Below are 24,281 nucleotides of genomic sequence, written 5' to 3'. Positions count from 1 at the left end.
TTAAGGGAAACGCAAACAACGGGGTCAGTGACCGCTTGGGACACGCTCAACCATCCAGATCCCTGCCCACTTATTGGCTAAGGAATCGAACAGCGTGATCAGGGATCACCCAATTAGTAAGGCCCAAATCGAAGGACCGCCCAAAAGAGCGCGAAAACCCCCGAGTATAAGAAGAAGTGTTCGCCATATGTCCGCGCTCTATTGGCCTTGGTACCCCGGTCACAGCCATCGCCAATTGCAGCAACACCAGAAGCAAGTCCAAGTTCAACGCCCACGACCAGACGGATGAGCCCAGCTGAGCAGCAGTTACTCCTTCGAACCCGAGAGATCCAGAATTGAACAGCGGCCACTGTTTTCTGACCTAAGCCGGGTGCCCGAAGTTAAGTCCAGGTTGTCTTAGTCGATAGGTGTAGTTAATAGTAGTGTTTATGTTGCATGACTAATTGTGTGTAAATAAAGTACCCTTGACCTTGAACTGAGACAACTAACTGGTGTTTGGCTCCTTGATCGATTCCGGTTGAAACTTGTGGTGGTATCATTTGATACCTGGCGACTCTAAGCATTAGGACAGAGACAATATAAAAAGAAGAGCCAACTCACTGATTGCGATAATTGGAACAGAGCCACAGAAAAGACAGAGTAAAAGAAACTCACAACAGTTATTGGCGACATCTGATGGGATTCGACCCAGAAGTGACCGAGTCACTCCGAGAGAACCCACAAAAGCATTTGAATTAGAATCCAAATTGGCAAAGTAAAAGAAACCACAAGCGTAAGACCAGTACCGATCAAACCTCCAAAATTCGGAAGTGTGTAATTTGCATGCGCACTAACAAAGGGAGATAAGGTAACCTCGATAGATTTTGTTGCGTGAAACTTTCGGGAGTTGCGTAAACTGGAAAATAGCTTGAGCAGTGCCCGTGTTTGCACCACCGCTTTATTCCACTTGTTCTAAATTTCCGGTAGAGACAGAAGTAATTGTAGGGATTGCCATGAAGGCAATGGAACGCCTGATGCATCCACAAGAGCCCGAGGTCGCAGCGACCAATAGATCAGAACAGTGTCCCACATGGGAGGAAGAGATTAGGAGATAGGTCTTGGCAGCATAGGACAGACTTGGTGGGACAGCCTGACCGAGATCCGCAAAAAGAGTTTGAGTAAGGTTCGTAAGCCGATGGCAATTGTGTCCTGTCTGGCACAGACACAGGCACAGAAGAGGTCGTGAGGACGCTCGGCAAGCAGCTAGAGGAGAAGGAGAAAACTAGAGAGGGAGATTTAAGTGAAAGCGAGAGATTAAATGTACAGCTCCGGGAGCAGTTAGCGGCGAAGGACAAGGAAATGGATGATGTCAAGAGGGCACATCATTCCTGTCTCGCCCACCTTAGCAGCTTCCAAAACCAATACGATAAGGCCTATAAGGACACACAGCGTGCTGTAATGGTAAGAGAAGAGACAGAGAATTAGGTACAGCAGTTAAAGAAACAGTGCAATGATCTAAAAGCAGCCCTCCGAGCACTCCACAGTTCCACCATGGAACAGAGACAGAGTTCGGTGGATCATGCCAAATGCAGGCAGGAAATTGCAAGGTTGCAATCCCTACTATCAGTTCAAAATGGGTTTAGAACAAAGAACAAAGAAATGTACAGCACAGGAACAGGCCCTTCGGCCCTCCAAGCCCGTGCCGACCATGCTGCCCGACTAAACTACAATCTTCTAAACTACACTTCCTGGGTCCGTATCCCTCTATTCCCATCCTATTCATGTATTTGTCAAGATGCCCCTTAAATGTCACTATCATCCCTGCTTCCACCACCTCCTCCGGTAGCGAGTTCCAGGCACCCACTACCCTCTGCGTAAAAAACTTGCCTCGTACATCTACCTTGCCCCTCTCACCTTAAACCTATGCCCCCTAGTAATTGACCCCTCTACCCTGGGGAAAAGCCTCTGACTATCCACTCTGTCTATGCCCCTCATAATTTTGTATACCTCTATCAGGTCTCCCCTCAACCTCCTTCGTTCCAGTGAGAACAAACCGAGTTTATTCAACCGCTCCTCATAGCTAATGCCCTCCATACCAGGCAACATTCTGGTAAATCTCTTCTGCACCCTCTCTAAAGCCTCCACATCGTTCTGGTAGTGTGGCGACCAGAATTGAACACTATACTCCAAGTGTGGCCTAACTAAGGTTCTATACAGCTGCAACATGACTTGCCAATTCGTATACTCAATGCCCCGGCCAATGAAGGCAAGCATGCCGTATGCCTTCTTGACTACCTTCTCCACCTTTGGCCCAAAGCTAGACCAGGAAGACGGCCCCGATTGGCAGGAACTCAGTGAAACGGGCCAACGGTACGTAAGCGAGACCGAGAATCAAAATGCAGCCCCCCAGACCCCGAAAAGAAAAGCACCCGCACCACCGACTGCACAGGCAGCACCCAACCCAATGAACACCATTACCACACAGTACAGGGTTACTATGGAAGGCCAACCCAATTTTGTGTACACCACCCCATTATCTATCACCCAGCTATGAGATGCCTGCGAGAAGATAGATACTTTCCACCCCACATCGGACCTACATCACTTTTTCGAGTTAATGAAACAACAAATCCTCATGAATGGTTTAGACGAGCCGGAACAGGTTAAGCTCATAGTTATGTGCTTAGACCCCTCAGTTAGTTCAGCTCTTCTAGACCCACAAAATGTAGGAGGAGGTAGCCTCCAAGAAATGAAAACGGCCATTTTAGACGCCATAGGATGTGACAGAGGAGATCCGGTAGACGGACTCAACTGATGCAGGCAGAAAAAGGGAGAGCATCCAACAGTGTTTGCTGGACGCCTTTGGATCCATTTTACTGTTGTATTTGGTGAGTTAGCCCGCGCCCATTTATCAGCAGACAATACGGCCAAATGGACCCGTACGTTGGTATCCCATGCCACAGAGGCAGGACAGAAGGCATGCGCCAGTTACAACCCCTCAGACCCAGCACACAATGAAGTGTGGGTTCTGAAATGATTGTCCAGAGCTTGGGAACAGTCTGTACAGAAAAAGACAGAGCATGAGAGAGTAGACGCCACAATGAATCCAGTAAGGACACACCAAGACCCCGCATGGGTAAATGAAGGCAGAGGTACAGCGCCGCACACCAAGATATAGGAATGCTATAATTGCGGACACGAAGGACATTACGCTCGAGAATGCAATGCCTCCCCGAAGCAGCAAAGGAATCAGCACCCAAACGCCCCCTCCAGAAACAATACCCGACCCATTCACAGCGTTAGCGCCAGACCAGATAATTTGGCCATGAGTGGCACCGATTGACGGTGTTCAGGCTCACCAACTTGGATCTGCGATACCATTTGGGATAAGTCCGGAAGACCGGTAGTTGCAGGCACAGTCCGGGGACACCCCGTAGAGTTCCTTTGGGACACAGGAGGATCCCGAACCACATTAAACTCCTCCACCATGTACCAGAAGGAGATATGGCCCACTACGGATATCATTACCCTTAGTGGCTTTACAGGTCACCTCCAGCAGTGAAACATCACAGCCCCTGTGGACATACAGTAATATTAGGACAAAACATTTGGTTGTTTTAGTAGACTTGCCCCAGGCAGAACACATCCTAGGCATCAATTTCATGAGCGCACACAACCTTCCATTCGACCCAGTCAACCGATGCATATGGAAATTGGCTAGAGCAGCGTGAGCCCCCGCCATGCTCACAGTAGGAGATTATGCCCATAGAATCAGCTCAGTAGGAGAGTACTGGTTTGATCCACAAACCATTACCACACGCTTAGAGATGTCTTGAAAAGACATAAAACAGCATTTGCCCAGCACAAGCACGACTGTGGCAAAATCCCAGGTGTAGTAAACATTACAGTTCCCGATCCCAAGCCCCAGAAACTGTACAGCTTCCCCCAGCAAGCCGAGGGAGAGATAGCCAAGGTAATTCAAAGTTTATTGAATCAAGTTGCGTTTCGACCCATTGCATCGACAAATAATGCCCCGATTTGGCCAGTAAGAAAACCCGATGGATCATGGCGACTGACCATCAACTACAGAGAATTGAACAAAGTGACTCCCTAGCAGCCCCCACCGTTGCCACAAGTCCCGAGACCATGTTGAGACAGGGACTCCAGTCGAAATATTTTTTGGTATTAGATATTTTGCGTTTACCTTACAGGGACAGCAGTAAAGAAAGAGGCATCATGGACATGGCTTCCACAGCACACGGATGCCGTGGATGCATTGAAACGCACCCTGAGCACAGCCCCCACTTTGCAAGCTCCAGATCCCCACTCCCCATAGGCGATAGAGGTAGCGACCACTGACCGAACCCTTTAGGCCGTACTCCTGCAGGAAAGGCACGATCGTCTAGGACCTGTAGCCTATGCCTCACGAGTCTTAGATCCGATGGAACAAGAATTTTCAGCCTGCGAAAGGCACCTGTTAGCAGTTTTCTGGGCGGTATGTACTTTTCGTACATAACCGGACTCAACCCAGTAACCATTTTGACCGAGCACACCCCGACACAGCTTTTATTGGACGGCAGACTAAAACACGGCACAGTAAGCCAAATCCGAGCAGCACGATGGACCCTACTCCGACAGGGACGTGACATTACCATAAAACGGACAGAAACACACACGTTTCTGCCCGATAATTTGCATTATGCAGGAACCCCACATGAATGCGAGATCATAGCCCCAACGCACAGCATAGGCCCGTTTGTTCCCCAGTCGGTACCAAGAAAGACAGGTATCGGAACCCAGCCCACAGACAAAGCACTGAGAATTTACGTAGATGGCTCCTCCACAGTCCTTGATTGAAAAAGGATAACAGGATGTGGTATTTATGTAGAGGACGCGCAGGGACGCGCTTTAGAAGAGATTGCATTAAAGTTGCCTGGACACTTAGTTCGCAGGCAGCCGAGTTAGCGGCCATTGCTTACATTGTCCAGCACCCAGATTCGTTCCCGATCCCTGCAGACATATATTCAGACAGTTTGTACGTCTGCAACAGCCTGACAGAATTCCTACCCCTGTGGGAATCGAGAGGATTTATTTCCGCCGACGAAGAACCTCTACCATCAGCCCCAGTGCTCAAACATATCCTTCAGACAGCTAATGGCAGGAAATATGGCATCGTCAAAGTTAGAAGTCACCATCGTTCCTCCCCACCCGGTAATGTGAAAGCTGACGCCCTAGCGAAAGCAGGCTCACGACATGGCCACTTTTGGCAACCCTCCGAAAGTGCTCCAGTACACACGGTTCAGGTCCCACAGACCAACATCCAAGACCTAGCCCAGGCACAGAACGAAGACGAAGCGTTAAAAGACATTTTAAAAGGGAACTTCCCAGCTCCCTATGAAAAGTTTAGGAATTCTTTGACGGTCCATGAGGGAATCGTTTTAAAAGATGGAATTTATGTAGTCCCCACCCAGGACAGGAATGAGATAATTTGTAAGTTTCATGACGGACATGGATACCAAGGGATTGAATCCACCCTTGCCCACCTCAGACCCCTCTGCTGATGGCCTGATTTGAAAACTGACGTGTCCCATTACGTCGAAAACTTTTAATTTGTGCTCAAAACAACCCCGATAGGTATGCGAAAAAAGCCCAGCTATGCCACACCCGCCCTGTAAATGGCCCGTGGACAAACCTTCAATTGGATTATATTGGTCCGCTCCCCCCCTGCAGAAATGGATACAAGTATGTGTTAGTGGTGAGAGACACATTTACGAAATGGGTCGAAGCGTTTCCCTCGAGAACAAACACAGCCAAGTCCACGGCGAAGATCTTAATTTTTACGAGATGGGGACTCCCCCGTAGTATTGAGTCGGACCAAGGTTCCCACTTTATGGGAAGGGTCATGAAAAATGTGATGACGATATTTGGGATTAAACAAAAGTTCCACATTGCCTATCACCCGCAGTCCAGCGGTATTGTGGAGCGCATGAATCAGACACTAAAGGCCACACTTAGAAAAATGGTGCAGCAGCACAACTCCACATGGGACACAGTGCTCCCATTCGTACTGATGTTTATTAGAAACACGGTGTCGAGTTCGACAGGTTACACCCCCCCATACCCTCATGACCGGACGACCCATGAAGGGTACCGAGTATTTATTTGGACTTGATTTGGCCAGCCCCACAGTCACCGCCCTGACCCACGAGAAAGCAGTCCAGCACATGGTAGAGAATATTAAAGCAGCACAGCTCGCTGCAGCTGTTCGACTAAGCGCTAAACGAAAGCAGAGTAAGGCTAGCTTTGATAAAACAGTACACCCAACAGAGTATACAGTCGGACAGCAAGTAATGATCACCTTATACAACCCTAGCTCATTCCTCTCCCCTAAATTTGCAGGACCCTATTAAACGCAGTGCAGCCACTCGCACCACCTCTCATTGGCGATGGCAGACAATGAGGACCCGCCCACTGACAACCCGAGTTCCCTCTCCCCCAGCAGCATCAGCACATCCACAGACACGACCTCGACGTCGCCACCAGAATCAAATTTCATCCTGACGCTTGATTCGGCTGCTAGCGACAGCGACAGCACTACTGAAGCCCCTGAGAGACCCGAACGAAGTTCCCACAAACCAGGCCCCAGGCACTACAGGCCCAGAGACCCCGACCATGACACGCTCAGCCTCTTTGAAACAATTTATTTGGCCACACCGGAACCTGACCCGCCACCCGACGGTAGCGATGGCCCCCTTGCAACCTCCCTGCAGAACATGAAGCACTGGCACCGTGACAATTCCTGTCGCCTGACGAGGAATGATGAAATAGACCCCACATCGGCACATGCCGCGTTAGCACGCAACCTCCATGAACAAGTTTGGCACCCGTGAGATGGTGACAACTCCGTGTCTGACTCCCAACATGGTAACCCCTTTGCAAATCCTTTTGAAATGGAATCTTGAGGTGTCCAGATGATGAGAGTCAGGAACCGATGGAGATTTACGGTATCCTGTACTCTGATGGAGCCTGCCCACTTTTCTTTCTTTAATTTATTATTTTTAAATGTTGAATGTTTGTTATTTATGCGACTATTTGTGTTGATCTCATAAAGTTTTTGACACTGTTTATTTTTTCGGTTTCACACCAAATTTCTTGATGCACTCATAATTACTCGTCCGACGCCACATGGCAGATAGTGAAACAAGTTTGTCTGGAGCTCATATAGTTACAAATTTTTACCGCTCTTGGAAGGTCACTCAGGAAGCGGAGTAATGTCACTTATCCCCGCCCTGCCTGAGGACCCTCTATACATTTGGTCAGCCAAGCTCGGGTCGTGGAGCAACGGCACTGATCACCGCCCTATCCGGGGACCCCACTCATTCTTGCCCTGCCACGGATCATACACACCACCCCATTGGGATACTTGTTTTCGAAACTCTTTTGCTGTTCTTTTCTAGTCCTGTGGTTTAAAGAATGCATTTTGCCACAACTTTTGCCCTTTCCGGCAACCCTTCGGTTGCTATCCCCCACATACTATTTACATCTCAGAAACACTTGGTTGGAAAAACAAGTTTGCAGAGGATGGAGAAATTGTCCACCCACTCAGCCCATCGACCACAGGCTGCGAGAGTGCTCGCACTGTGACACAGAATTTTTTTTTGGATGTCTTGTCTCCGCAAATGGTGGTTTTTGAGGGAGTTACATATGGTGACGATTATAATGGGAAACTGACATTAAGGAGAAACAGACAGACATACGAGATGTTAAACAACACGATTATAACAGGTACTATGCTTGTTCCCCTAGGAAGATACAAAGATACGCGACGGCGAAGGAAAGCCCGAATAAGATGAAAACGACCCTGATGATCGGCATTATGATCGTCTCTACCCCCCCTCACCACACAGGCCCCGAACACGACCACCAACACAACACCCCCAGCCCGGACACTACACCACACACACACCCAGCCACCGATACCCCCACATGGTGTGAGAACCTCGTCAAGTGGTATTCACTGTCCTACACAGTGGAAGCCTTACTAGTGACAGCCATATTGTACAGTGTCATTCAGACAATTAGATTGTGAAGATGGAGAAGGAGAGACTCCCGCCCTCCAGTATACACATTTAGAGCCCCTTTCCTCGGACTCCAGCAAACCCCACACTCTTTCTGAACCTTCCTCCTTAATAAATTCTGCGGTTGTTGTTTTTGTTAATAAAGTTACTTCTCTGTATGTGAATGTTAGTGATAGGAAGAAATGTGATGCTGCTATCGGATGTTTTTTGTATTGCAAGATGAGTTCTTTGATTGTTAAATAGCAGCATGAGTGTAGTCTAGTTAGAGACAGTTAGAGGTTCCCCTTTTTACTGAATGTTAAATGGCCCCCTAGAAATTCTTAGACATGTGTTGTTTAGGGAAAATTAGGTAAATGTTTTTGGACCCATAGGACAGAGTAGAGTAGAACTTGTCCTTGGTTAAGGGTACCCGGCATTTCAGAGAACAAAGAAGACCCAGTATTGTGATCCTTCACGCTTCGCGTTGAAGATCAAGAGGATGGAGTGTAGCCATCTGGGATGGCCACGTCCAACTAGGTACAGGGAAACTCGTAAAGCCTGGCGGGTAAAATGGACAAGCCAAGAGTCAGGCAGGCTCAGAGCCTGAAATGCATATTTGTCAGCTAAAAAGTCCAGACGGTATCGAAACTCCGTCCAATTAGCATTTTAATGGGGCCGATTAACATTTGATGGCCCATCTTCACCAAAACAAAGGGCTGGTACTCAAGCAACCGGGACAATCCGAGACATTTCGGCGCCACTCCCTGTTCAAGGGAAACGCAAACAACAGGGTCAGTGACTGCTTGGGACACGCCCAGCCATCCAGATCCCTGCCCACTTATTGGCTAAGGAAATGAACGGCGTGATCAGGGCTCACCCAATTAGTAAGGCCCAAATCGAAGGACCGCCCAAAAGAGTGCGAAAACCCCCGAGTATAAGAAGAAGTGTTCGCCATATGTTCGCGCTCTATTGGCCTTGGTACCCCGGTCACAGCCATCGGCAAGTGCAGTAACACCAGAAGCAAGTTAGAGTTCAACGCCCACAACCAGACGGATGAGCCCAGCTGAGCAGCAGTTACCACTTCGAACCCAAGAGTTCCAGAATTGAACAGCGGCCACTGTTTTCTGACCTAAGCCGGGTGCCTGAAGTTAAGTACAGGTTGTCTTAGTTGATAGGTGTAGTTAACTAGTAGTGTTTATGTCGCATGACTAATTGTGTGTAAATAAAGTACCCTTGACCTTGAACTAACTAACTGGTGTTTGGCTCTTTGATCGATAGCCGGTTGAAACTTGTGGTGGTATCATTCGATACCTGGCGACTCTAAGCATTCGGACATAGATGACATAAAAGGAAGGGCAAACTCACTGATTGCCATAATTGGAACAGAGCCACAGAAAAGCCAGAGTAAAAGAAACTTGCAACAGGATTCATTGGGTGCTCGTAACGTCAGCCCGTTTCAGGTGTACACCCTCTTTTAAATGTGGAAATCGAGGTCCTGAAATGCAAATGGGGGGGAGCAGCAGCCAAGGACCAACCAGAACTGGAGGGAAACCAGAGAGGAGCAGCCTGGGATAGAAGGACAGGAAACAGAGCAGTCTTGGACACTAACAACTGTTACAACCCCCAGCTAGGGTGTGGTCAATTCCAGCCCCACTTTATTTGATTTGATTTGATTTATTGTCACATGTCCCGAAGTACAGTTAAAAGTGTTTTTCTGCGGCAGAGGGAATTTACACAGTACGTACATAGTAGATAAAAAGAATAATCGACAGGGAACATTGACAAATGGTACATCGACAATCAGTGATTGGTTACAGTGCGGAACAAGGGGCCTGTTATGTAATGCTGTTTGATTAACATAAGTTGCTACTGACCATGGAAGATGTTGAAAGTGTAGCCACCTGCGTTGGCCACTTCCCGACTTAAAATGGAGAACTGCAAAGGCTGAAGGGAAATTCAGCCAACACAGGCAAAAACTAGCAGGTGCAAGTTTACTGTGTATTAGACTCTGCAGAAACCCAGACAGCATCGATACAAGCAGCCATCTGCATAGTAATGTAGCAGCCATCTACATAGTAATGAGCGATCCTCGGGAACAATCAAAACATTTTAAGGTAAACAAAGCCAAGCCAGACTCCTCGGCGCCAGCAGGTGCCAACACAAAATAGGTTAACGGACACTTAAAGACCGCCCAACAATCAGGGAACTGCTCCAGCATTGGAGAAATCGAACCAAGTGATTGGAACAAAGTCCAATCACTTGAAACCAGGTACGGGGTCCGCCCCAAAGTGCGGGAAGCCCCTGGGGACTATAAAGTAAAGTCCCCAAGTTCAAATCGTCCTTCTTGACAGGGTCACTCAGCAATGCGAAGCAACCCCTGAGAGTGAACTGTCCAGCGGCCTCCAAGCAAGTAAGTCTGAAGTCAACGCTCGCTATGAGATAGGTGCTCCTAGCTACCAGTTCATACCAGCTTTTGAATCCCGCAGACTCAGGACCCGAACGAAAGGCCATTTGTTCCCCTGACCTGGTGGGCCAGTCCAAAGCTAAGTATAGGCCTGTTAATTATAGAAATAGCCTAGAAAGTAGAGTTTATGCATGAGTAGCGATTGACTGTGTATAATAAATGTGTTTTGATTTGAATCTTACTAATTGGTGTGATGAGTTATTGATCATTACTTGAACTTGAACCTCGTGGTGGTATCATAAAGATACCTGGCGACTCTAGAGCAAAGGTTACAAAACAGAGCCAATTGAACCAACCAAAAGTTAGCAACATAAATATGTTGAGAGGGAAGGTCTAGTGTGTGTCTGGTTTTATAATGAGTGGTGTAGTGCCCTCTAGTGGTTGTACCACAGCCGGGTGTTCTGATTAACCCCTTAGTTTCATGTCAGTCTACATTCATTACAGGGCCAATCAAAGAAATACATGAGCAAGAGCAGCATAGGGCATCGTGAATAGTGTTCTTACAGGGAACAGATCTGTCTGAGGGGGAGTCGTTGAGGAGTCTTGTAGCTGTGGGGAAGAAGCTGTTCCTATGTCTGGATGTGTGGGTCTTCAGACACTTCTGCCTGATGGAGGGGTCTGGAAAAAGGCCATGCCTGGGTGGGAGGGGTCTCTGATAATGCTGCCTGCCTTCCTGAGGCAGTGGGAGGTGCATACAGAATCAATGTGTGGGTGGCAAGCTTGTGTGATGCGTTGGGCCGAGTTCACCACACTTTGCAGTTTCTTGCGATCTTGGACCGAGCAGTTGCCATACCAAGCTGTAATGCAGCCGGATAGGATGCTCTCTATTGCACATCTGTAGAAGTTTGTGAGAGTCGATGTAGACATGCCAAAAGTCTTTAGCTTCTGTAGGAAGTAGAGACTTTGTTAGGCTTTCTTGACTGTTGCATCAACGTGAGTGGACCAGGACAGACTGTTGGTAATGGTGACCCCCAGGAACTTAAAACTATTGACCATCTCCACTTCGGAGACATTGATGCAGACGGGAGTGTGTGTTGTGCTGCGCTTCCTGAAGTCGATGATCAGTTCCTTGGTCTTTCCGACATTTAGAGAGAGGTTGTTTTCGGTACACCATACAACCAAATGATTTATCTCCCTCCTGTCGTCTGATTCATCGTTGTTTGAGATAGGGCCCACCACAGTCATATCATCCGCAAACTTATAGATTGAGGATGTAGGATAGCGTACTTGGGGAGAGACAGATGTAGTATAAATGGGATATGCTAATGTATGATGTAGGTGAAGCTGTACTCACCTCCATGTATTCTAACTCCAGCAGTATCTACCTTAATAAAAGTACTGCTTTTCAATGTGAGCTGAAAACAATCATTAATGGTTGGCTCATAGATACCTGAGTTTTTCTGAGATCAGATGGAGGTGGATGATACCAATTAATGATTCTTATTTGCAATTCTATAAATTAAACCAGCTTAACACCAGCTTGTCACAAGCCACTAAAAGTGGAAAGATGAAGGGAGCAGTGACTTACATTCCGCTGCCATATGATCCACTTATTCATCTTCCTGGACAAAGAACTCATGACAAGCCGCAGTTGCCATAGCAATGAAAGCAACAAACTCCTGAAAATCACACTCTGCATCACCGTCGGTATCCAGGCTTTCCATTAACTTATCTAGGGTCTCTTGGTCTTTGATATCCTAAAGGTGTTTTTAAAAGAAAGAAAGCACAAAGTTTAAAATGTAAGGCACATATGTCTAACAAGGATCATTCTGCATGCACCTACCTTCAGATAACTTCTTTGCTTTTAAAAAGTAAACACCCCAAAATCGAGCAGTTCAACATTTAAGCAACCGACCAGTAATAGTTGACTATACATATTTTATTCCAATCTGACACATGCGTTTCTAATTCTTTACATGATACACAGGCAGTTTTATATATTCCTTTACTTTAAAATAAAGGTTTCAAATGTGGTCATTTTGCTTGAGCCAGCTGTATGAAAGAAGAGATAAGCTGATCAGTTCAGATACATCCTGTAGACTTGGCTTGAATTTATATAGCTGGCAGCTCTCTGAATCAACATTTATTCCAAACTGTTTGGTCCCAATTTTTGAAAATGATTTCTTTGTCTGTCTGGCTCACTCTGGGGAGGTTGTCTGAAGACTTTTCAGCCCCACCCCACCGCAGGTTTTCCGGCAGTGAAGGCGGCTCACCGTTAGCCACCGGTGGGGGGCTGGATTCTCTGTTTAGGAGGCTAAGTCCGGCAGTGAAGGCGGCTCACCGATAGCCACCGGTGGGGGGCTGGATTCTCCATTTGGGAGGCTAAGTCCCCACGCCGGTGTGAAAACGGTGGACCGATTTGTCGTTTTGCTGGGACCCAGCAGAGGAGGCAGCGTAGAGCTCCCAGTTCTAGCTGCCGACACGGCCCTGAGCATTTCCGGGCCCGTGGCCGAGCATGCGCACGGCGGTGGTCTGCAGCGGCCGCGCTGTGCTTCGTGGCGGACTCAGCCCACGGACCTGGACCGCAAAAATAGTGCCCCCCTTCAGCCGTCACGTGCCCCGTACTGCCCGCCCACAGTGGCACCAGCCCCGAATGAAGCCCCCCCCCCACCCCCGGCCTGTGGATCAGCTGTCCCCCGACAATGGCGGCGCCGGACTAAGTCCGCAGCCGCCACGCTACGTTTACGACGGGTGGGACCACACGAGTCCCACGCCTTCGGGAATTCGGCCGGACGGTGACAGAGCATCGCGGGGTGGGCCTCAGGCAATGGAGCATCGTGAAAGAGGCGCCGCCCCTGATTTTGGCATCATCGGGGATTCTCCAGCCCCTCGCCGAACGCGATTACGGCGTTGGGGAGCGGAGAGTTCAGCGGGGTCTTCCGGTCTCGCCCAAGTCTGTATGGCTTGCCCACCCTGCCGCGGAGGACCGACTTTGGTGTGAAGGGCTGGAAAATCCTGTCCTGAGAGTTGCTCTGATCAAGAAACATCCGTGGACAATGAGACAGAACATAAAGACATTTTGTACAACGCTGATATGAGGTAGTCTTAAAATCTGCAATACGTCCCCACAACTGGCTAATTATTCTTTCAGTGTTTAATAGATTTGGTTGACATTTAAAACCTAGGTCATTGTTCAGTGAAGTGCATATTCTGCTGTCTTCCAAACTCAGGGAGAATTGTGACATGGCATGTGATCAAAATCAGCACGCAGAATAGAGTGTAGCATGTTATGTATTTAATCCCTGGGCAGCTCCAAGTTTATGAAGCTATTTGACAAACACCGGCCTTGATACAGGAAGAGAAGCTCATCTACTGGAATGGTCAGCATCATTAACCAAATAAAATGCCTCAAGTGAAATATTTCCCCAAAACACAATCATTGCACTTCAGAAAAGCTGGGTTGAAAAACAACCAGAAGGCGGACACAACATTTGTAAATTACATGAGCAGTTTGTGATCATTATCCGAACCCCTGGGTCATTATGGCCCTTCACTGACACCAATATTACAGTACACCTAGATACTGAGCAGCAGTGATCAGATTCCATCTCTGATTCCTACTGTGTTATCTTATCACCACTGGAACTGTAATTTAAGGATTATAATTAGCATCATAGAGTCATGATGACACAGAAGGCAGCCATTCGACCCATTGAGGACATAGCAGCCCTCCTGTGGAGCAATCCAGTCAGTTTCATTCCCCCGTTTAATCCCAATCGCCCCGCAAATTTATTTGCCTCAACTGTCCATCGTTTTCCCTTTTGAAATCATTGATCAACTCCGCTTCCACCACCCTCATAGGCAGTGAGTTCCATGATATTACCACTCGCTGTGTCAAAAGGTTCCTCCTCACATCCCCCCACCCCCACCCCGCCCCGCCCCACCCCTTAGATCTGTTTCCTCCTGTCCTCGTACCATCAGCCAATGGATCCAGATTTTCCTTGTCTACCTGATCAAAACCTACAATTATCTTATATACCTCTATCAAATTTCCCCTCAATCTGCTTCGCTCCAAGGAGAACATCCCCAGCTTCTCCAACTCTAACTTCGTAACTGGAACCATTCTGGTAAATCCCCTCCGCGTCCTCCTAAAATTTACAAATGCCGTGTCAACTCTCTCGGTAGGTTTACAGAGCTCAACCCAACTTTTTTGAAGCACAATGATTGTGTCAAAATCTCCTCCGCACCCTCCTCACATCCTTCCTAAAGTGTGGTGACCAGAACTGTAACAATATTTAAGTTCTGGCCGAACCAGGGATTTACAAAGGTTCAGCATTGTGGTGATATGCCTGCAGATAATATTATAGGCTCTCAGCACTGTGACCTTTCTCCAGCAGGTGGCATAAGGGGCGAGATTCTCCGCAACCGGCACGATGTCTCCTGACCGGCGCCAAAAACGGCGCGAATCAGTCCGGCATCGCGCCGCCCCAAAGGTGCGGAATTCTCCACATCTTGAGGGGCGGAACCCTCACCTTGAGGGGCTAGGCCCGCGCCGGACTGATTTCCGCCCCGCCAGCTGGTGGGAAAGGCCTTTGGTGCCCCGCCAGCTGGCAGGGAAATGACTTTGCCATGCGGCGCATGCGCGGGAGCATCAGCGGCTGCTCACGGCATCCCCGCGCATGCGCGGTGGAGGGGGTCTCTCCCGCCTCCGCCATCGTGGAGACCATGGCGAAGGCGGAAGGAAAAGAGTGCCCCCACGGCACAGGTACACCCGCGGATCGGTGGGCCCCGATCGCGGGCCAGGCCACCGTGGGGGCACCCCCCCGGGGCCAGATCGCCCCGCGCCCTCCCCAGGACCCCGGAGCCCGCCCGCGCCACTTTGTCCCGCCGGTAAGAGAGGTGGTTTGATTCTCGCCGGCGGGACAGGCATTCCAGCAGCGGGACTTCGGCCCATCGCGGGCCGGAGAATCGTCGGGGGGGCCCGCCAACCGGCGTGGCGCGATTCCCACCCCCGCCGAATATCCGGTGCCGGAGAATTCAGCAACCGGCGGGGGCGGGATTCACGCCAGCCCCCGGCGATTCTCCGACCCGGCAAGGGGTCGGAGAATCCCGCCCCTGATATCAGTCAGGGGACATCCAGTCAGCACCAGAAGGTTGTAAGACGTACACAGGGACAGTCGCACATAAGTGTAGTTCCTGGAGAGTCTAGAGGAACTCTGTAATAACTTGGTCTGTTAAAGATTCATTTAAAAAAAATAAATTTAGAGTACCCAATTATTTTTTTTCCCAATTAAGGGGCAATTTAGCGAGGCCAATCCACCTAACCTGCACATCTTTGGGTTGTGGGGGTGAAACCCACGCAGACATGGGGAGAATGTGCAAACTCCACACAGGCAGTGACCCGTGGCTGGGATCGAACCCGGGGCCTCAGCGCCGTAAGCGGCAGTGCTAACCACTGCGCTGCCCTGTATAAGATTTTTATCATTACATTAATAAAACACCGTTCTGACTTAGCCACCAGCAGTTCTGTTGAATCATTGCTAGACAAGATAATAGAACACAACAAGCTTAACTTCTTAGATTTTATTACTCAGTGTTTATATTTATGAAGCCCAAGTTCCCAAGTGCTTTTCTGACGACTCACTATTTCTGGGCTGTGAAAGGGAAAAATACATCAACCATGGTGCTCATCCCTGACCTCTAGCCAATGATCATTACTGTGTGGATGTTGCCTGTTGACAGAATGGTGTTTAGATCCCTGCGTGGGTAATGGGCCAAAACTCAGGACCAAGGATCACACATGGGAGGTAGTTAATTCGCATGGTTTAAGAGGATTGGCTATTGAACTATAGCTCTAGGACATTGGAGAAGAGGTGATAAAAATATATAGAGATAGACTGTAGAATTCCTACAGAGCAGAAGGAGGCCATTCGGCCCATTGAGTCTGCACTGGCCCTTGGAAAGAGCACCTACTTAATCCCACGCCTCCACCCTATCCCCGTAACCCAGTAACCCCACCTAACCTTTTGAACACCAAGGGGCAGTTTAGCGTGGCCAATCCACCTAACCTGCACATCTTTAGACTGTGGGAGGAAACCGGAGCAGCCGAAGGAAATTCACACAGATGCGGGATTCTCCGTTTGCCAATGCCAAAATCGCGAAATACAACTGGCCAGAGAGTAGGTTCCAAAATCGTGGTGGGAGTCGATCCGATGCCGAATTGCGATTCTCCGCCACCATGACAGCGGCGCCAATGTGTAACGGAACGTATGTACAATAGTCACCATTCGCATATCATTAGCAGGCCCGAGCCGGTATTCTCCGGGGCCTCCACGATTCTCCACCTCCGAAGGGCCGAGTTCCCGACGGCGCGGTACACTTGTGCTTTTAAAAATCGTGAAATCGGCGTCATGGCTGATGAAGGAGAGAGAGGAGGTAGGACACAGAGAGAAGGGACAATCAATGGGCTGCCGGGCTGGACACTGGCCAGGCTGAGGAAGACCCTGCCAGGTCCGACGGATGGCGGGGGGGGGGGGGGGGGGGGGGGGTGGAAACAGGCCGACTGGCCGGGATGACCCCCCATGGGACTGGGCGTTGTCTAGTCCCAGGCCGCCATTACTGTGGCCATCTTGCTGCGCACCCACTGGCCACCCACCATGCTCCTGGTTCTGCAGGGGGACACCAGCCATGTGGGCAAAGGCCATAGTAGCCCCTATGGGGGCCACAGAGAGTACCGCTGATGAGGGCAGTGCCAGCCGATGGTAGCCCTGGCATCAGGAACGGGAGCCTGGGCCAGTGGCCCCCAGGGTGCCGACCACTGATGGCGTCAGGGATGCGGGGATGGGGGAGGGCACACGGGGGCAGAGCCCACAGTGCCACTGGCAGCACCATGTAGCCCGGTGGACCTGGTTGGGCTTGGGGATACGCACCATGTTAACATGTCGGCCTTCCTGCTAGTCGGCGCAAACCTGGGGGATGCCCTGTGGCTGTACAAGCGGGTGCTGCCTGAGGAGGAGGAAGCTGTAGCAGCAGAGTGGGCAGCAGCGGAGCTTGCCCCAGAGGAACAGGCGGCAGTCGCCTCGGTTGGAGAGCTGGCTGCCCAACAGGCCGAGGAGGAGGTTCCAAGGAGGCGCCACATGAGGCCTTGTGTATACGGCACCCTTTGTTATTCGAGCACCTGCCGGACTGGGCATGCCTCGAGGACTCTGGCTGAGCAGTGGGACAATGGGACATAGCTGCCAGACGATGGCACACCTGGCACCGCGGAGGTATGGTGGAGGAGACATGCTCCCAGTGGCCATCAAGGTGACAGTTGCCTTGAACATGTAAGCGTCAGGGTCCTTCCAGGCAGCGAGTGGGGATTTCTGGGCTCTCACACACCTTGGTGCACAGGTGCATCCACGCCATCACGGAGTCCCTATAATGCCCACACAGCCAATACATCCACTTCAATGTGGACCAAGCCCATCAGGCTGTCCGGACAGTGGGGTTCACCACCATCACCAGGATGCACCGGGTCCAGGGTACAGGGGTTACCCGCTGCTGCCGTGGCTAATGACACTTATCCGGAGGTCACAGACCGACGCAGAGACCACTACAACGACGCCCATACAGCAACCAGGATGTGAATGAGTGATGCTTTGGCCTCCTGAAGATTCGGTTCAGGTGCCAGGACAACTCTGGAGGGGCCCTCCAGTGTGTCGCTGGGAGAGTCTCCCGCATTGTGGCGGCCTGCTGCGTCCTCCAGAACATCACGTAGCAGTGTGGCGATGTACTGGAGGAGGCGGATGAAGACCAGGCCCCGTCTGACGAGGAGGATGCGGGTGAGGGTGAGGATGGGCAGGACATGGGGCCCAGCCAGGCACGGGAGGCCGCACAGGTTAACTGACTAGGGGTGTTGGATTGGCCAGGGGCATGGACACCGCATCCCAACCCCACACCACCCCCTCGCTCCCCGGCCTCCCCCCGCCTGCAACTCCCTCTGTGATACATACCTGCCGCATTACGGGGTGAGAGCCCTGGGTTGGCAGTAACACCAGGTCTGGTCCATGATGGAAGATGATGACAACCTGCTCTGCGATGAGCTCCGGTGCTCCATATTGTTTGACAATGTCTGCCTCCTGCCCACAGTGGCACTTTCCACCGTCCACCTGGGTGATCCCTGCATGCAAGTCCATCACACAGTCCCATGAGATCCCTGGGATTATGGTGGTGGTAGGGACGGTCGGGCGGGAGGGGGGGATGGGGCAGGCCCCCACCAATGTCCGCCCATTCCCCCACCTGAACCCCCGCACCACCTCCCTGGCCAGCCCAGACCAGCCCACCCCTCACACCTGAAGCAGGTTGTAACAGTGGTAGCAGGTGTTTAATGTGAACAAATATTTACAGATTTTTGCCCTAGCCTCGATCACTAAACTGTGCCCTGCACCCGTGCCAACCTAACTGGTGTCTAACGTTCTGGGCTTACGGGCCCGATCGGTATGTCTAGGTGGTTCCCCAGATGACACAGCAGTGGTGGAGTAGGTCTGCTGTGATTCCTGCCCTGTGACCTGGGTCTCCATTGGCGGGTGTCTTCTGAGGCGACCGAGCCTGGATGGGCCCGGCTGCTACTCGGACGTCCCGGAAGGCATGGTGCCACCCTGTTCTGCCTGCTGTCCACCAGATGCACCAGGGACAGGAATGGGGGAGTGCGAGGTGCTGCGGTGTTCCACACCTCCCCTGCGGGAATCACCAGAACGGGCCCCATCACCTCCTCCTCCCTCGGGGTGCCTGTGCCCCATGGGCAACTCCATGGGACGGGGGTATGAGCAGAGCTATCCCCTGAGGCTCCGCCGCCATCTGACGCTGCCAGTCCTGGAGGCCCTCTCTGGTCTCGACCAGGGTCCGTATGCTTGCAGCCATGGAGCACAGGGAGTGGACCATCAGTGTCTGGGACCGCACCACCTCATGCTGCAACTGTGCCACCACCTTCTAGGTCTGTGCCACATCAGCCAGTGACGGGGCCACCTCCCCCTGGGTCTGGGCCACCTCCCCTTGTGCCTGCACCATGCGGCCAGCGCCTGGGCAATGCTGCCGATGTTCCCAGCCATGGCCCGCTGTGACAGGGCCACGCTCAGGAGCGCCGCTGCGATGTCCAGGTGGCTCTGGCACATGGCTGCCTGTGAGATGCAAACCCTGTCCTGGGCCTTGGCCAGCGCCTGCACATGCTGATCCGTAGCCACTACCATCGCACCCCAATGCCTCCACCATGGTTGCCATCCGTGCAGTATTGGCCTGGGTGGCACGCATGGTTGGCACCATCTCCTGCTGCTGCACGCCAGCAACCCCTCATGTAGTCCCTGGCTCTGCGACTGCATCTCCACTACAGATGGGACAGTCGTTCCAGAAGCCCGAAACCTGTCTAGATAGCAGCTAATCCCTGGGGTCGGCCCGCCCTCCGACCACCCGCCCTCTTGGGAGTTCCAACCTCCACCTGCTGTACTGGAGCATGTGGGTGGTGCGCACCAAATAGTGCCCCAGGAGCCTCTTCACTAAAATGCCCAACTGAGCTGAGTGTCTCTGGGATGATGGCGGGTGTTGGAGACGCTGTGATGGGAAATCACTGACAACCTCCGACCCGAGCTCTGGGGTATCCCGAGTCTCAGGCAGAGGGCTGGTGAGCCAGCTGCTATCCTCATCACTGCTCAGCTCACAGGGGGGGCTCCGGCTGTGGCACTGGCAAGGACAGGGGTTGCCAGATGGACCTGCCCCATCTCCAGCAGGTCCTGCAAGACAAAAGTCAAAGACGCGGGCCAGGATTGGTCGGGGTGACATGTAGGTGGGGTGGGGGATGGTGATGTGGGGGTGGTGAGGGGGTGGTATAGGGATGAGGTTGGTTTGGGAGTGGTATAGGGGTGAGGCTGGTGTGGGGGTGGTATAGAGGTGAGGGTGGTGTGGGGATGGTATAGGGGTGAGGGTGGTGTGGAGGTGGTATAGGGGTGAGGGTGGTGTGGGGATGGTATAGGGGTGAGGGTGGTGTGGAGATGGTATAGGGGGTTGAGAGGTGATGTGGGGGTGGTATAGGGGTGAGGGTGGTGTGGGGGTGGTATAGGGGGTGAGGGTGGTGTGGGGGTGATATAGGGGTGAGGGTGGAGTGGGGATGGTATAGGGGGTTGAGAGATGATGTGGGGGTGGTAAATGGGTGAGGGTGGTGTTGAGATGGTATAGGGATGAGGGTGGTTTGGGGATGATATAGGGATGAGGGTGGTGTGGAGTTGTTATAGCGGTGAAGGTGGTGGGATGATATAGGGGATTGAGAGGTGATGTGGGGGTGGTATAGGGGTGAGGGTGGTGTGGGGTGGTATAGGGTGTTGAGAGATGATGTAGGGGTGGTAAATGGGTGAGGGTGGTGTCGAGATGGTATAGGGATGAGGGTGGTTTGGGGATGATATAGGGATGAGGGTGGTGTGGGGTTGTTTCGCGGTGAAGGTGGTGGGATGATATAGGGGATTGAGAGGTGATGTGGGGGTGGTATAGGGGTGAGGGTGGTGTGGGGTGGTATAGGGGGTTGAGAGATGATGTAGGGGTGGTATAGGGGTTGAGAGGTGATGTGGGGGTGATATAGAGGTGAGCGTGGTGTGGGGCTGGTGTAGGGGGTTGAGAGTTGATGTGGAGATGGTATAGGGGTGAGGGTGGTGTGGGGGTGGTATGGGAGGTTGAGAGGTGATGCAGGGGTGATATAGGGGTGAGGGTGGTGTGGAGTGGTATAGGGGGTTGAGAGATGATGCGGGGGTGGTATATGGTTGAGGGTGGTGTGGGGGTGATATAGGGGTTGAGAGGTGGTGTGGGGGTGATATAGAGGTGAGGGTGGTGTGGGGATGGTATGGGGGTTGAGAGGTGATGTGGGGGCGGTATAGAGGGTTGAGAGATGATGTGGGGGTGGTTTAGGGGTGAGGGTGGTTTGGGGGTGGTATAGGGTGTTGAGAGGTGACGTGGAGGTGGTATAGGGGGTTGAGAGGTGATGTGGGGGTGGTATAGGGGTGAGGGTGGTGTGGGGATGGTTTAGGGGCTTGAGAGGTGATGTGGGGGTGGTATAGGGGTGAGGGTGGTGTGGGGCTGGTATAGGGGGTGAGGGTGGTGTGGGGATGGTTTAGGGGCTTGAGAGGTGATGTGGGGGTGGTATATGGGTGAGGGTGGTGTGGGGATGGTTTAGGGGCTTGAGAGGTGATGTGGGGGTGGTATAGGGGTGAGGGTGATGTGGGGGTGGTATAGGGGTGAGGGTGGTGTGGGGTGGTATAGGAGTGAGGGTGGTGTGGGGGTGGTATAGGGGTGAGGGTGGTGTGGGGATAATATAGGGGTGAGGTTGGTGTGGGGGTGGTATAGGGATGAGGGTGATTTGGGGATGATATAGGGGGTTGAGAGGTGATGTGGGGGTGGTAGAGGGGAGAGGTTGGTGTGGGGGTGGTATAGGGGTGAGGTTGGTGTGGGGGTGGTCTAGGGGTGAAGGTGGTGTGGGGATGGTAAAGCGGGTTGAGAGGTGATGTGGGGGCGGTATAGGGGGTTGAGAGATGATGTGGGGTTGGTATAGGGGGTTGAGAGATGATGTGAGGGTGGTATAGGGGGTTGAGAGGTGATGTGAGGGTGGTATAGGGGGTTGAGAGGTGATGTGGGGGTGGTATAGTGGTGAGGGTGATTTGTGGATGGTATAGCGGTTGAGAGGTGATGTGGGGGTGGTATAGGGGTGAGGGTGGTGTGGGGATGGTATAGGTGGTGAGGGTGTTGTGAGAGTAGTATTGGGGTGAGGGTGGAGTGGGGGTGGCAAAGGGGCGAGGGTGGTGTGGGGGTGGTATAGGCGTGAGGGTGGTGTGGGGTGGTATAGGGGGTTGAGAGATGATGTGGGGGTGGTATAGGGGGTTGAGAGGAGATGTGGGGGTGGTATAGGGTTGAGAGGTGATGTGGGGGTGGTATAGGGTTGAGAGGTGATGTGGGGGTGGTATAGGGGATTGAGACATGATGTGGGGGTGGTATAGGGGGTTGAGAGGAGATGTGGGGGTGATATAGGGTTGAGAGGTGATGTGGGGGTGGTCTAGGGGTGAGGGTGGTGTGTGGGTGGTATAGGGGTGAGGGTGGTGTGGGGATGGTATAGGGGTGAGGGTGGCGCGGGGTGATATAGGGGTAAGGTTGTTGTGGGGGTGGTAATGGGGTGAGGGTTGCGTGGGGTGGTATAGGGGTGAGGGTGGTGTGGGGATGGTATAGGGGTTGAGAGATGGTGTGGGGTGGTCTAGGGGTGAAGGTGGTGTGGGGATGGTATAGCGGGTTGAGAGGTGATGTGGGGGTGGTATAGGGGGTTGAGAGATGATGTGGGGGTGGTATAGGGGGTTGAGAGATGATGTGAGGGTGGTATAGGGGGTTGAGAGGTGATGTGAGGGTGGTATAGGGGGTTGAGAGGTGATGTGGGGGTGGTATAGGGGTGAGGGTGATTTGTGGATGGTATAGCGGTTGAGAGGTGATGTGGGGATGGTATAGGGGTGAGGGTGGTGTGGGGATGGTATAGGTGGTGAGGGTGTTGTGGGGGTAGTATTGGGGTGAGGGTGGAGTGGGGGTGGCAAAGGGGCGGGGGTGGTGTGGGGGTGGTATAGGCATGAGGGTGGTGTGGGGTGGTATAGGGGGTTGGGAGATGATGTGGGGGTGGTATAGGGTTGAGAGGTGATGTGGGCGTGGTATAGGGTTGAGAGGTGATGTGGCGGTGGTCTAGGGGTGAGGGTGGTGTGTGGGTGGTATAGGGGTGAGGGTGGTGTGGGGATGGTATAGGGGTGAGGGTGGCGTGGGGTGATATAGGGGTAAGGTTGTTGTGGGGGTGGTATTGGGGTGTGGGTTGTGTGGGGTGGTATAGGGGTGAGGGTGGTGTGGGGATGGTATAGGGGTTGAGAGATGATGTGGGATGGTATAGGGGTGAGGGTGGTGTGGGGAAGATATAGGGGGTTGAGAGGTGATGTGGGGAGGTAAAGGGGTGAGGTTGGTGTGGAGGTGGAATAGGGGTGAGGTTGGTGTGGGGGTGGTATAGGCATGAGGTTTGTGTGGGGGTGGTATAGGCGTGAGGTTGGTGTGGGGGTGGTATAGGGGTGAGGGTGGTGTGGGGCTGGTATAGGGGTGAGGGTTGTGTGGGGGTTGTATAGGGGGGTTGAGAGATGATGTGGGGTGGTATAGGGGGTTGAGAGGGGATGTGGGGTGGTATAGGGGGTTGAGAGATGGTGTGGCGGTGGTATCGGGGTTTGAGAGGTGATGTGGGGGTGGTATAGGGGTGAGGGTCGTGTGGGGATGGTATAGGGGGGTGAGCGTGGTGTGGGCGTGGTATAGGGGTGAGGGTGGTGGAGGGTAGTATAGGGGTTTGGGAGGTGATGTGGGGGTGGTATAGGGGTGAGGGTGGTGTGGGGTGGTATAGGGGTGAGGTTGGTGTGGGGGTGGTATAGGGGTGAGGGTGGTGTGGGGTTGTATAGGGGTGAGGTTGGTGTGGGGGTGGTATAGGGGTGAGGTTGGTGTTGGTATGATATTGGGTTGAGGATGGTGTGGGGATGGTATAGGGGATTGAGAGGTGATGTGGGGTGGGAAAGGGGTGGGGTTGGTGTGGGGGTGGTATATGGGTGGGTTGGTGTGGGGGTGGTCTCGGGGTGAGGGTGGTGTCGGAGTGGTATAGGGGTGAAGGTGGTGTGGGGATGGTATAGGGGTTGAGAGATGAGTTGGCAGTGGTATAGGGGATTGAAAGATGATGTGGGGGTGGTATAGGGGGTTGAAGGATGATGTGGGGTAGTATAGGGGGTTTGGAGATGATGTTGGGGTGGTATAGGGGGTTGAGAGGTGATGTG

The 24,281-nt window shown here is 52.1% G+C and overlaps 1 protein-coding gene across 1 annotated transcript in view; it reads right to left on the bottom strand.

The window, feature by feature from the left end:
- s100b (S100 calcium binding protein, beta (neural)) overlaps positions 1 to 24,281 on the bottom strand; it is an 89,165-nt gene that overhangs the window by 21,415 nt on the left and 43,469 nt on the right. The window contains exon 3 of the mRNA XM_072480932.1: positions 12,029 to 12,197. Within this exon, the coding sequence (XP_072337033.1) occupies positions 12,051 to 12,197 (147 nt within the window). The 3' untranslated portion in view covers positions 12,029 to 12,050. The remainder of the gene's footprint in view (positions 1 to 12,028; positions 12,198 to 24,281) is intronic.

Source organism: Scyliorhinus torazame, chromosome 2 (assembly GCF_047496885.1).
Source record: "Scyliorhinus torazame isolate Kashiwa2021f chromosome 2, sScyTor2.1, whole genome shotgun sequence".
NCBI classification, from domain to species: Eukaryota; Metazoa; Chordata; class Chondrichthyes; order Carcharhiniformes; family Scyliorhinidae; genus Scyliorhinus; species Scyliorhinus torazame.
The sequence above is the reverse complement of the archived record's forward strand: the minus strand, read 5'-3'. Positions and strand labels throughout refer to the sequence as shown.